Source organism: Eleutherodactylus coqui, chromosome 7, assembly GCF_035609145.1.
Source record: "Eleutherodactylus coqui strain aEleCoq1 chromosome 7, aEleCoq1.hap1, whole genome shotgun sequence".
NCBI classification, from domain to species: domain Eukaryota; kingdom Metazoa; phylum Chordata; class Amphibia; order Anura; family Eleutherodactylidae; genus Eleutherodactylus; species Eleutherodactylus coqui.
Window position 1 is genome coordinate 155,222,257 of NC_089843.1, and position 14,988 is coordinate 155,237,244.

The 14,988-nt window shown below is 43.2% G+C and overlaps 1 protein-coding gene across 1 annotated transcript in view; it reads right to left on the reverse strand.

Annotated features, from left to right (window-relative positions):
• Positions 1-14,988, reverse strand: part of ZGRF1 (zinc finger GRF-type containing 1) — a 63,729-nt gene that overhangs the window by 1,232 nt on the left and 47,509 nt on the right. The window contains exons 24-29 of the mRNA XM_066573841.1: positions 14,496-14,623; positions 11,046-11,169; positions 8,089-8,265; positions 2,704-2,838; positions 2,341-2,605; positions 1,505-1,638 (exon numbers count right to left, since the gene is read on the reverse strand). Of these exons, the coding sequence (XP_066429938.1) occupies positions 1,505-1,638; positions 2,341-2,605; positions 2,704-2,838; positions 8,089-8,265; positions 11,046-11,169; positions 14,496-14,623 (963 nt within the window). The remainder of the gene's footprint in view (positions 1-1,504; positions 1,639-2,340; positions 2,606-2,703; positions 2,839-8,088; positions 8,266-11,045; positions 11,170-14,495; positions 14,624-14,988) is intronic.

Sequence of the window (14,988 nt, forward strand, 5' to 3'; positions counted from 1 at the left end):
ACTGCTATACCAAGCACAGCTGCTATACTATGTACGGCGCTATTCTTGGTGTGGACTGAAGTGGTCATGGAGCTCACCCAAGGCTACTTCAAAAAGTTGATTGGTGGGGGTCCCGAGTGGCGAACCACCACCGATCTGACATTGATTACCTATCTTTGAGATAGGTCATCAATATCTGAGTCAGCCAACAATAAATAGCAGGAATGCCATTAAGCTATGCCAGGAGGATGTAGCTTCTCTCTGAAAGTTGCATGCTGTGAGATGGTGGGAGTAACAGAAGCGGGGAGACATTTGGTTGGCTTGAAATGTTAGCACAGCACAATGATAACACCATTCATCAGGCATGGAGAGAAACAATATAGATGTTTTAAAAGGCCTGTAAATTGATGGAAAAGGACTAAGGTCCCTTTAGGGGTAGGGTAGGGGGGTGTCTTATACTCGCCTAGCAGTTGCAGTTTAGGTCCTTCCCGCTGGGCTGTTCTGCTCCAGCAGGCTTTTGTGTAGTCCTCAATGCCGACAGAGCATCTCTGGCTGGCGACAGGGCTTGAATACCCTGCCTCCAGCAAGCAATTGCTTTAATTGGTTCAGGAGCACCGTCTCAGCCAATCAAAGCCGGTGCTCGATGATCTAGTGCCGGCTCTGAATGGCTCAAGCGACGTTCCTGAACCAATCAGAGCAATCGGTTGCTGGAGGCAGGGTATTCAAGCCCCATCACCAACAACAGAGTGCCCCATCGGCACTGAGGACTGCATGGACGCCTGCTGGAGCACTGCAACCCAGGGGTAGGGCTTATATTTCAAGCACTCCTTGAAAATCAAGGTAGGGATTATTATTGGGGTAGGTCTTATTTTGGGGGAAACACGGTAGATACACTATATCTGACTAATATTCAGATGGATTACATACCTATTCAAATCCAATTGGGGGTTCTGTCAGCCGCCTAGGTTAAACATTCTATTTCTCACCTGAGGTGATCGCTGGGGGTCCCAGCAGCAGCCACCCTCTAATTAACTTTTTGTTGAAAGACTTTTGTAACCCCCTTAACTTAAGGCCCATTAACACTGAAAGATGATTGCTCAAATGACAGTTTGAGCGACAGTTTTGAACGATCATCTTTGCATAACTCTAAGTAACTAGTTAGGCTGAGCGGGATACTGCCGCGATAGCTCCAAGAACAAAGCAGCTGTTCTGTATATGCAAACAGCTACATTGTTCTTGGAGCTTTAGCTGGTATCTCGCTGAGAACTGCCAGCGGGATACTAGCTGAAAGAAAACAATCAGGGTGCGGCACTGATAACAGTGATCAGTAATTTCAAGCTTACTAGAAATCACAGATGAACGAATAGTGCACGAAAAGTGCATGATGGCCGCGCATTTAGACGCAACGGTTATTGTTTAAATGATGGCTTTTGAGCGAATTTTGAGTGATAATCGTTGTGTCTAAATGGGCCTTTAGGCATCATTCATGCACACTCAATAGTAGGGGCCTTTTATTTTCACTTACCTTTGCAGTCTTTGTTTTCATAGGTTTTCTCTGTGTACTTGAGGCCTCCTCTTCTTTCTTTTCTTGATAAAGTGCAAGTATTGTATTTAGCTTTTCATCCCACTGACCTACATGTTTTAATCCATCTTTATGCTCTGAAACAAAAAAGCTCCATTTATATCCCTGTATTCATGGATATAGCTGAGTGACTGATAATACTGCCTATCTGAATAGTTCACAACCTGAATATTTTAGAAAACAATGTGTTTGTAGCTTAAGGCCCATTTAGACACAACGATTTGCTCAAAGGCCATCTTTTGAGCAATAATTGTTGTGTGTATATGTGCCCATCTTTCACTGTTTGGCCAAACGATGGAATTCAGTTCTGCCTGAAAACCATTGTTTGGCAGAACAGCTGAAAAGCAGGACCGCACGTTGTATTCTGCCGAGCTGATAACTGCTGCTTGCTTTGTCTCAGTTGTTCTCAGCTGTCAGCCCCGACGCAGAACAAAGCGAAAGTAATCGGGGAACTGCGGGACGTCTGTTTCCCGATTACAGCTCCTGGCGGCTCACACACTACTACATGGTACTAATAGGGATTAGTGCCAAGTAGTAATTTATGCAAAAAAGCCATCTTTTGAGCGATCATCTTTGCAGTGTGAATGCGCCTTTAGTAGTACCATTCTTTTACAGCATTTGGAGCTATTACTAAGATCATTTCCTTACTAAAATATATATTATAAAGGGGTGCAATCAGCACATTTGAGGTGATTAGACAAGGCATTCTTATTGTAGCAACTCAAAGCCAAGAGCTATAGTTATACACTGTATTGTCCAAATAGTCTTTCTTTACGTACTTTCACAGTGATGGATCACCTGCTCCCAGAGCTTGTTCTTCCTCAAGCAGGTAAGGCTGCCAACAATTAATAAATGTCGCTTTCCCCTAGTCAGAGCAACGTTCATCCTCTTCTCTGAGTCGATGAACCCAACCTGCCTGGTCCGGACGCAAGACAAGATGATTATTTCCTTTTCAGCTCCTTGGAAGGCATCCACCGTGGACACCTGAACCGCTTTCATATCTGATGGGTCACATACAGCCGCAGAGCTGAGCATGCAGCAAATCTGTATACAGGGAACATTACATTCACACATGTCTTTCTGCAATATACGCCACACCAAAATGCATTTACACATGGAAGGTGAGAAGGTATTAAAGAAACCTTATTCATCTGTGATTTGTAGAGTGTAATGACTCCAATCATGGATCCTTGTATGCCGCTTGCAATCAGTGAATGAATAAGCTTCACTGTAAAGTTGGCTTCCTCCACATTATACAGGCTGTTATTGCCTTCCACCTAGAAACAAGGTAACTGCAGCACTGAATAACTAATAATGTAACGAGAGCTGTCATTCTTATAACAATGTATCATATAATAAATACAAATATATGCCTATGTGTGTAACATAGAATTATTAAATAAGCCATCCTATAACAATAGGTTTTATAAGACTGCTATTTAAAGTTATAGTGGTTGCCCAGCTTTGAAGTACTGATGACATATCCTCATGGTAGGTCATCAATAGTTGATCGGTGTTGGTCCACTGCTCAGGACCCCTGATGATCAGCTGTTACCCGGACCGGTATCACAATGTAAGAAGACAGCTCTGTACACTTTGCAGCGGCCTGGATTGCTCTTGCAGGCACTGCTCCGGCTGGACAACTGCTTTAGGCCTCATTCAGACGAGCGCTGTTTTAGTGCATTAGCGGCACGTGAAAAGATTGCATGTATTAGAACCAGTGGTTTCCTATAGAGGCGTTCACATGAAGGCATTTTAGACGCGCTAAATACTTGAACCAATCACAGATAGGACGACTGCAAAGCTTGTATCTAAAGTTCGTGCTGCGTGAAAAGAAAGGAACTGACCTATTTTTGGTGCACGTTTTCTATAGACTCCTATGGGAGCTGGATTATACGCACCACGCACCTGCAATCGTGTGAACGCGAAATTTCACAGCTAATTAAAATAGATTGAAATCACCCGTTCACGTGTTCTTTAGTGAATTTATTGCTCTAGTAGAAAAACTGAAACAAAACAGAACTGAAGCAAATTGAAACCATTCAGTTTTTTTTTTCTGAAAATCCGTTGAAATCAATGGGAAAAAACTAATCAGTTTATTTCAGCTTTACTTAAAGGGGTTGTCTCACGAAAGCAAGTGGGGTTATACACTTCTGTCTGGCCATATTAATGCACTTTGTAATATACATCGTGCATTAACCCCTTAACGACTGCCCCATCGGGAAACTACGTCCTCAGTAAGTGGGCTTTAATCCTAGAGGACATAGTTTTATGCATCCTCTTTGGATTAATGCCCACTGGCCTGAGGACGTGACAGCTCCATGCTGTCAGTGCCCGCAGGTAGCCGACAGCATGGAGCGGTCATCCCAGGATGTGGGCAGTCCCCCCCGGTATTGCGATCAGCGATATCCAATGGATAGCGCCGATCGCAAAAAAGTAAAGAAAAGTGCCTAAAAAGTTAGATAGTCAGCTGCCCTGATGGATCGGGTCCATCAGAGCAGCTGAAAATTCTTACCTGGCTTGTCGGCGGTGTCCCCCGGAGATTGGGTCCTCCCGTTCGCGCTGGCGGTCTTCTGCGCATGCGCGCCAGGCGATGACGTCAGGCGCATGCGCAGAAGCCCGGGAGCCCCCGGCAAATTTGAAATCTCCTGGCTCCCGGCTCCTGAAGGTAGCCGGGAACCAGGAGGTGTTACCGGGGACCGCGGTGAGCGGTCCCCGGGCACGCGATCGCCGCTAACCATTGGATAGCGGCAATCGCGAAAAAGTTTAAAAAAGAAGTCAGTTTCACCTCCCCTCATGGATCGGATCCATGAGGGGAGGTGAAAATACTCACCTCAGTCCTCCCCGATGTCCCGGGACCCGAATCCCCGTCTGCGCATGCGCACCCGATGATTGACATCGGGCGCGTGCACAGACGGGCTCGAGCCCCGGGAAATTTAAAATCCCTCTGCTCTTGGCTGCCATGTGTAGCCAGGAACAGAGAGATTATACCGGGGACATGATCACTGTTATCCAATGGATGACAGTGATCATGTAAAGTTAAAAAAAAAAGTGAAGAAAAAAAAAGTGTAAAAGTAAAAAAAAAAGTTTTAAAAAAGTTTTAAAAAGTTTTAAAAAAGTTAAAAAAGCTTGCGTTTCATCTCCCCCCACGGATCATATCCGTGAGGGAGGATGAAATGACGTACCTAAGGCCCGCGGATTTATCCGCGGACCTTACTCCAGCTTCTGCGCACGCGCCCGTTGCCAAAAAGATTTGGGGCCGTACGCAGGGACACAGCCGGGCTCACAGCTGGGATCCGCTGTGGGCCTCCGCAAGCGGATTCCACCTACGGCCGTGTGAGCCCGGCGTTATTCAGACCGCTACCTGTAATACGCAATTTACAAGAAGCCCCGGGAATGCTCGCCTTCCTGCAGTTCCAGGAGCAGCTTGTTGAGCGTCTTCTGTGCGAGACCGCCGCACCTCATCAAGCTTACGGAGACTCACAGAGCGCCACTTTTTACACCCTATACCCACCACTGAGGTCAAGAAATACCCCCAAAAAGCATGAGAGGAGGGGGGATTCACGGTTTTATTGCCCCATGTACCCATCCCAACCAGCCTCCGTAATTACCCCTGTCTTCGGAAATACCACACAGTTCACATTATTACTTTTATCTAAGATTTGGGGAACGCTGAAAAGGGCACGGAGTGTGTCGGGGAGGGGCGGGGGATTTTTAGGGAGTCAATTTTTATTCCGTACAAATGAACAATGGGGCCTTAAATTTATTCAGTTCTGCCCTGAAATCCAACGGGTGTTCCCTGCATTACAGGCCTAACCATGTGTCCTATAAGTAGATTAGGGCCACAATGAGTATGTTTTTGAACACGGGACAAAAGGGGGTATCCATTTTGGGGTGAAGGTCTTCATTCCTATGTAAACTGTACAAAAAAAACTGTTTTTAAATTGACAAAATTGCCAAAAAAATGAAAAACGTAATTTTTCCCTTCTGCTTTGCTTAGATTTATTCAAACACTGTGGGGTCAAAATACGCAGTACACCCCTAGATGAATTCATTAAGGGGTCTAGTTTTTAAAATGGGGTCATTTGAGGGGGTTCTTTATCGTTTGAGATGCTCAATGGCTCTATAAGTGGGCAATGGGGCCTGGAATTTATTCCGTTGTACCCTGAAATCCAATGGGTGCTCCTTCCATTATAGGCCTAGCCATGTGTCCTTTAAGTAGATTAGGGCCACAAGGGGTATGGTTCTGAACACGGGACAAACAGGGGTATCCATTTTGGGGTGAAAGTCTTCATTCCTATGTGTGCTGTACAAAAAAAACTGTTTTTACTGTTTTTAAATTGATACAAATGCCAAAAAAAATTTTAGATTTATTCAAAAATTGTAGGGTAAAAATACACAGTACACCCCTAGATAAATTTGTTAAGGGGTCTAGTTTTCAAATTGGGGTCATTTGTTGGGGTTCTCTGTCGTTTTGGCCGCTTAAGGGCTCTACAAGTGGGCAATGGGGCCTAAATCACCTTCATGCTAGATTTCTGTTCTAAAAGCCACCGACTACTTCCTTCATTTTGGGCCCCGTTGTGCATCCAGACAAAAGATTAGGGCCACAATGGGTATGTCTCTGAACACGGGACAAACAGGGGTATCCACTTTGGGGTGCAAGGCTTCATTCATGTGTGTGCTGTACCAAAAAAGCAGTTTTTAAAACGACAGAATTGCCAAAAAACCGAAAATCACTTTTTTTTCCTTTTGCTTTGCTTGAATTCAGTCAAAAACTGTGGGGTCAAAATGGTCAGTGCACCCCTAGATAAATTCATTAAGGGGTCTAGTTTTCAAAATAAGGTCACTTGTGGGGGTTCTCTTTGGTTTTGGCCACTCAAGAGCTCTACAAAAGTGCTATGGGTCTAAAACGCCTTCAAGCAAAATTTATGTTCTGAAAGACACTGACTACTCCTTACATTTTGGGTCCCGTTGTGCGTCCAGACATAAGATTAGGGCCACAATGGGTATGTTTCTGAACACGGGAGAAATGGGGGTATCCATTTTGGGGTGTAAATCCTCATTTTCATGGGCAATATAGGAAAAAATATGTCTTTAAAATGACATATTTGCAAAACTATGAAATTTTATTTTTTCTCCTCTAAATTGAATTTATTCCTGAAAAAAACTGGTAGGGTCAAAATACTCATGACACCCCTCAGTGGATACATTCAGGGGTGTAGTTTTTTAAATGGGGTCATTTGGGGGGGTATCTATTATTCTGACACTCATGAGCCTTTGCAAACTTGGCTTGGTGCAGGAAAACAAAGTGTTCCTCAAAATGCTGAAAAGTAATGTTAAATTTGTACATCATCTAAATGGTTAAAAAAAACACAAAAGTTTTTCAAATGTGCATTCAGAATAAAGTAAACAGATGGAAATATATATCTTATCAAAAATTTGTACAGTATGTTTGGACATATTTGAGATATTACAGTTGAAAATTTGAAAAAATGACAATTTTTTCAAAATTTTTCCAATATTGGCGCATTTAATAAATATACACAAATTATATCGGTCTCTTTTTACAACCAAAATGAAGTACAACATGTGGCGAAAAAAACAATGTCAGAATCACTTGGATATGTAAAGCCTTTACGGAGTTATGCTACGTTGAACGACGCATGTCAGATTTCCAAAATTTGGCTCCGTCACTAAGGCGCAAACAGGCTTTGTCACTAAGGGGTTAAATATTGGCCATACAGAAGTTATTCACTTACCTGCTCCGTTGCTGGCAGCCCCGTCTCCATGGCTCCGTCTAATTTCGGGGTCTTCTTGCTTTTTTAGACACGCTTGCGCAGAAGGGTCTTCTCCCTTCTGGACAGTCCGGGCACGAGCGGCGTTCTGGCTCCGCCCCCTTCTACGCGTCATCGCGTAGCTCCACCCCGTCACGTGTGCCGATTCCAGCCAATCAGGAGGCTGGAATCGGCAATGGAACGCACAGAGCCCATGGTGCACCATGGGAGAAGACCCGCGGTGCACCATGGGAATGGACCGGCGGCCATCTTAGGAGAAGAATTTTATAAGTTCATCTTTCATCACATCGGTGAGTAGCAAGCGGTTTATAAACCGCTTTAAAATGCTATTTTATGCCAGGGGGGTGACAGGGGGAATGGGGTAAGGTAAAATTTTGATGTTTGCCGCGAGACAACCCCTTTAAGTTTTTTATTTTTTGCTGCTCTGCTACAAATGCAGAGAGAAAACGGAGGCAATAAGCTAGTGTGAGCTCACTTAGATGGACACTTCACTATAAGCAAAGCATACTACCGCGTTTCCCTGAAAATAAGACACGGTCTTATATTTCATTTTGCCCCAAAAGAGGCACAGGGTCTTATTTTCTTGTGTAGCTAGGGCTTATTTTGGGGGAAGGGCTTATATTTCAAGCACCCCCTGAAAATCATTGTAGGGTTTATTATCGGGGTAGGTCTTATTTTCAGGAAAACATAATATGCAATAGTAAATAAGCCCACATTTCCTTTTATGCTTACCTGTTCTGTGCCATTTGCATTATAAAAACATAATGTGGGTAACCAGTCTAACAGTGACTTCCGGTCTTCATTTGATACTCCATTTAAAAGATTCCCTTCATAAAACAATTCATTTGCTATAATACTAATGGCGGGATGACAACGATACTGAGTCCTCAACATAACTGCTTGATGGCCCTAGCGATGAAAAAAATCAGGTAATTATCAATAAGTCGGGGTTCCTACAGGATGGAAATTTCATGGAATGTCCACAGTGGGACCGTACGGAAATTCCGTGAGATCTAAGCAGCGGAAAAGCTGCTTCCAAACCTGTGCCATTTGGCGCATGTTTCGAAATGGCTTTTCAGCCCGTATTCTGCTGCGGAAATCTCTCCCCATAGACAGGAGTCCGCAGCAGAAATGGCGCCAAAATTAACATGTCACGGATTTAAATTCCGCACCGCATGTCAGTTTACGCACCGCTTGTCTGCAGCGGTGAAAGATTTTTGCAAATCTCGTCCACTTTGCTGTTTAGTCTCAGTTTTGAAAATGCATGCGGAATTTCTGCACGCAGGGTCCGCACAGACATTCCGCGGCATTTCCTTCTCTGTGTGACCCCAGCCTAACATAGAACTTCAATATCCCCAGCCAAAATGAAAGACAACTTGAACTACTGATGCGCTTTACACAAAGTGCTCCTCATTATCACAGCAGGTAGAAACAAAAAGGAAATTTGATTATATAAAGTATATTCCTGGAACTGGTATCACTTTGGTTGAAAATAATGTCCCTGGTTAGAATAGCTCTTTCCATATATCCTATCAGGGCAGACAGATATTATAAAGGGTGTCCAAAGAGCTGCACAAAGCGTCTCCCACGCTACTGGACCTGACATTATTATGTGTAGCTTTAATCTGTGATATAGAATTCCACATTCCCTGCAGCTGGACCATGGCACCAGCAGATAGGGGGTTTACAGATCACAGGTTGTGGACTTCGTGTTGAGCTGAGAACAGAGGCGCCAATATTACCTGTCTTCCTTGAAGAATGTTAAAGGGGTTCTACCAAAACAAGTTACTACCTATTCACAGGTTAGGGGATAACTTGCTGATTGTTAGGGGTCTCACCACTAAATCCTCGCGATCTCAAGAATGTGGGTCCTATGTCCCCCGTCCTCCTCACTGCAGGGCAGTGAGGAGGAAACTAAATAGGGCGATGGTCGTGCAAGCACTCTATTCACTTTCAATGGGACTGACGAGTATCTGAGCGGCAACCCGCTCTGGTATTTCCATCACTCATGTTGAAATGAATGGAGTGCTAGTGCTCCATTCAGAGTGACATCACTGCGGGGGAATAACCGACCCCTGCAGTGACAGGAGAGTGAGACACACGTGTTCCATTCTCGAAATTGGCAGGGGTTTCAGTGGCCAGACCCACTTCTGATCCTGTGAATGGAAAATAACTTGCTATTCTGCTACAAGCCCTTTAAGCTTTCTTTAGGCCCATTTACACATAAGGATTATTGCTCAAAATCTGTTCAAACTATGTCTTTTGAGCGATAGTCATTGCGTGTAAATGCTACCATCATTAGCTTTTCGGCCGAACAATGATTTTAATTTCAGCATAAAATCCATCGTTCGGCCAACCAGCTGATAGCAGGGACCGCAGGCTGTGATTCTCTACAGGAACGCTGATAACGTTGTTTTCAGCTGCTGTCCAGCGGGAGAACAATGGCACCTGCTGTTATCTGCATACAGCAAAGGGAGGTTCATTTACATGCAAATGAAGCATTAGTGCCCATTAGTAGTTTATGCAAAATGATGGCTCAGACTGTCATTCAAGCTATTTTTTGAATGAATTTTAAGTGATCATCTTTTTGTGTAAATGGGGCTTTTTTCTCGGAGTAATCCACAGTTCCTTCAATGCTGAGTCAACTGTCCCTGTATGTTTAGCTTATCGGAGTCCCAGCAACTAACTGTTTTTTTTTTCCTGTAAGTTATACAATTTTGCATTATACTTTCTGTATCAATTTCTCAAGCCTTTCAGGATCTCTGCTTGCCGTCATTCAATATGAATCTGCAGTGTTTACTTTCAGGGGATGTAAACTTATCCACAGTCAAGTGATGGACACACGGGTGCCGGACTCATTACAAGACAGAGCTCTGATAACTGTAGCCCGACTACGTCCTGCATGTGTCACATGAACATATTTATGCAGGGTTTTGCGCGCACAATACGCAGTGAATACAACCCATTGATTTTAATGGCTTCATTCACATAAGCGCATTTTGCACACGCAATTTGTTTGTGCAAATATAAACGCAGCGTGCTCTATTTCTCTGCACACGTGCACACACAATACGCACATATTGAACTAATTAACTTAATTGCCCATTTCAATGAATGGTAGTACGATTGCATGTTTCTTTTCATGTGCAAATATGCAAAGCCAATTGTGCAAATAAGCGGTGCAAAAGCACTTACACGCGTCTGACACTGGCCTAAGGGTAGAATTTCATCAGAAATTGATAAGTGCGGTCCTTTTTTTCAATACCGGCAACCATTTAGGAGTATATCTGGTTAACCAATGGAACCAGAGGTGGACAAGCACTATTAAGGTGAGTCCACAGTGGAAGAAATTGCTGCGGATTTGTTCATGTATAATCCAGAGCAGAATACAGTAACGGATAAGCGGATGAGATCTGTCACAACTGGCATTTCTGACCGATCCATGTGAGATCTGTTTTAACGGTTTGAAATAGAAGCGTAACCATTGACTTTACAAGGTAGAATAATGTAAAACCAATGGCAAGTTGACTAACTGAATGAAGGATAACTGAGGCTAACGAACTGCATTTGTCACGCTGAAATCAATGGGGACTTTAACGGAAAGTTTTCAGTGTTTTTTTTATCAAAACAACAAGGGAGGATAAAAGCAGCAAATGCCAGTGTGAACAGAGGGGACACAACATTCATACCATTAGGCAGAGCCGACTGAAGAGAGTTTGTTCCAGTCCACATTCATGTGCAGCCTCAGAGCCTTGGATAGTCGGAGAAAGCTGCTTTGGGTCTCCAACCAGGATCAGCTTTTCACACTGAAATCTACACGGGGCAGAAAGGGTTAATTCAGCACCATAATAAACATGCATGTTCATCATACAAAGTCTGTGCTGACCTGTATCAGGGGATATAGCATTAGTGAAGGCCTTTGAATGGAGTTCACATTAAAGGGGTTTTCTCAGACTTTTATAGCGTATTCACAGGATATGTCATAAAAGTCTGATGTGGGCCCCACCTCTATCTCGAGATCTGACCTCCCAGGGCCCTCACCCTGCTGTATGCGGTGACCGGGAGTGGATGGGATTAGAGAAACGGCTGAGTGGGCTGCCTTGCACAGTTTCCGTAACTTCTACAGAAGTGAATAGGAATCGTAGAAACCGCGTAGCACCGTGAGCCAAGCTATTTCCAAAACTCGGGAGCTGCAGAATCAGTATAGCTTCCTGTGCTAATCAGTTTCCGTAAACCCCATTCCCTTCTATGGGAGTTATGGAAACAGAATAGCGCAGTCCGCTCAGCTGTTTCCACACTCTGGTCACTCCATACAGAGGCCATATTATTGCTGGGATGGGAAAACCCCTTTAATTACCAAAATGAAGGTGCCTCTTTGGCTCACAACTGAGGTTCTGGTAAGTCAGTCTATTGGAGATATGGAAGTCTCAAATTGATGGGCTACCTCATTCTGGGGGGCTTCTTGGCTAAATGACAAGCCAGTGACAGGATACCGGTGGATACCCAAATCAAACAGTTATCTTCTTCTGATGATGGGGCGTTACTAGTGCGGGCTTCTGTTGCTAGGTGAATGAGGTAGTATGCATGGTTCAGGATCAGGTGAATACGGAAAGTGAGGCAAGGGTGTAAAGACGTTTTTAATCAAAAAAGTGCTTTGAACGGTGGAAAAGGAAACAAAAATTTCCCAGCTGCCTGTGATTCGTATGAATCAGCGGTCACAAAATAGGAGAAAAACTGATCAGCTTGTTGAAAAACAAAATCATTGGAACCAAAACTAGCCTTCCCCAACAACGTTGGTTTGTACATCGCCTTAAAAGGGTTCCACAGACATTCATCTAGCAGCAGGAGCCCGTACTAGTAACATTCAGCCACCAGAAGAGGATTCTAATTTCTTTTGGGTACCCCCCCCCCCCCCCCCCGTATAGACGCATTTTCATTTTAAAGTACACATTCTAGTGACATTACCATCTTATACCTTCATGTGTTTGCCCTAAATAAAGCATATTTTCATTATTTCTATTGGGATTCTAGTCATCTATGAATGGTTCTATGCCCGACGTTGGTGTATATACAGCAGTACGACAGTCTCACTCTCGGGTGATATTAGAGCTTTGCATCTAAATGCTCCTATACTTTATAGAGGAGATCTGCCTCTCCTTATACCTTATGTGAGTGCTGTCCAGTCCATGCTGCATTATTTCAAGAAAAGGGGCAGAACACGTTTAACCCTTAAGTAACATCTACTTTTCAGTTTTTCATTCTTGTTTCAAAAAATCATAACTTTTTTATTTTTTCGTTAACAGAGCTGTTTGAGGGCTTGTTTTTGTGGGATGAGCTGTATTTTTAACAATATTATTTTAAAGTACCATATAATGTATTGAAAAACTTTAAAAAATTTCTAGGAGAGGTGAAAATGGAAAAAATGCAATTTTGCCATTTTTGTCAGTTCTTGCTTTAACGGCGTTCATGGTGTGATAAAAATATATCTTAACTTTATTTTGTGGGTTGGTAGGATTATGGTGAAACCAAATATATATAGTTTTTATTATGTTTTAATATTTTTAAAATCTAGAAAGCTTTCGAAAATTAAGTTAACAAAATAAATCTATCTATATTGTGATAATAATACAATGTTTTCATATTTTGGACTTTTATAGACTTGGGGATACCAGTTAGGTTATTCTTGTTATTGTTTTGATTTTTTTTCTGTGAAAATGGGGGGAGGTTTGAACTTTTAATATATTTTTTTTTAATTAAAGTTCATTTAATAAAATGTCTACTGTGCCAACCCATCAGAATACTGCAATTGCATTGAGCAGGGGCTGATGGATTGCTGGAGGGGTTCACTTATCCGGCTAGTTACTTAGATACTGTGGTCAGCATTGACTGCAGCATTTAAGCAGTTAACCCTTTCCAATCCAATTTCTATCCTGGTTTTCCTAGGGGGCTTACTGTTTTTCTGCTGTTATACAACGGCGCTATATGCTGGCTAAAGCCAGTACTGCATGAGGTGACATGTTGGATAGGCTCCGACAGCAGAGAGGCTAGCAATATACAGTAAGAGAACCCCAACGGACGTCTTCCAACATCGGAGCTGTACAGCCTTAAATCATAATGTCTTTAGACGTCAGACAGTGGATTCGAAAGGGTTAAATGTCCGCAATTGGAGCTAGAATTGATCGCAGCCGTTGCTGGTGGCTGTCTGCTTCCAGAAACGTACAAAAGCCGTAAGGTATGAAGTAAGCTGGCTTCATAACTCCCCTCGTGATGCATGACAGATATATCTGTCATAGGTTGTTAAGGGGTTAAGATATATATCACAAAATTGCATCATGTGGCAACTCCTACTGTATTTAGTATCAATTTCCTGATCCTAAAAAGTCAAATCTGCAACTTTGCGAGGTTAACCCTCATAGCTCTATTGCATTACTGAAGGTGCACAAAATGGAAATGTGTAAGCACCGAATGACCCTGCTCGACATTTAGTTCGTAATCATTAACTCATTCGTGCCTCGGGATGTATTTGAATGTCCTGGGTGGGTTGGTTTGTATGGAGCGGGATTGAAAGCTGATCCTGCTCCTTACACAGCGAGTGTAAGCCGATTGGGGCATTTAAATGCCCCAATTGACATTTGGAGGGAAAGGGGTGTTCGGTTGTCATGGCAGCAAGGAGCCTTCAGAAGCCTCCCTGAGCTCCTATGTATTTCTGCCTATTAAGATAAGCAATCAATCAATCACAAGTTCAAGGAACTAAAAAAAGCGTAAAAATTCACTGAAAACTTTTTGTTCTATATTATTGTAAAAAATAAAGGGTATTAAAAGGTTTTTTGTTTGTTTTTTTAAAAAAAACCCTTTCCAGAATGTATCACAGGGAAAAAAAAAACTCCAAAAACATTTTTGGCATTGCGTCATTCATAAAGCCTGATCTAGAAACATAACACATTATTTATTAGCATGGTGAATGTAGTCAGACAAAAATACACGTCAGAATTGCGCTGTTTTGTTACCTCGTCTCCATGAAAAAAAAGTTATAAAAACTATCAAAAAGTTGCAGGCAGGGGTTAATAAAATGTACTGTATATGTTCTGGGAAAGCCTAAAAGCCATAAATGCAATGTAGTGTGGCCATGTTTACATTACCTGGCAATTGGAAGCAAAGATGCCGGCTCTGTTATCTGACTGCATTCATCAAGAATCACAACTGGGAACTTCAGATTCCGCAAGCAAGGGAAGGGACAAGCTGCACAAGTGGCACCAACTACACGAACCTGCCAATATGCAACAAAATGATCAAGATTGCAGATAAATTGGATTTTTAAAAAATGAGCATGTAAAGAGTAAATCCAAATTCTAATGGATGCCAAGTATTGTCAGTAAAGAACACCACGTACCTGTCCAAGCGCCACGTAGCTGTCCCAGCGCCACGTACCTGTCCCAGCGCCACGTACCTGTCCCAGCGCCACGTACCTGTCCCAGCGCCACGTACCTGTCCCAGCGCCACGTACCTGTCCCAGCGCCACGTACCTGTCCCAGCGGCACGTACCTGTCCCAGCACCACGTAGCAGTCCCAGCGCCACGTACCTGTCCCAGCGCCACGTACCTGTCCCAGCGCCACGTACCTGTCCCAGCGCCA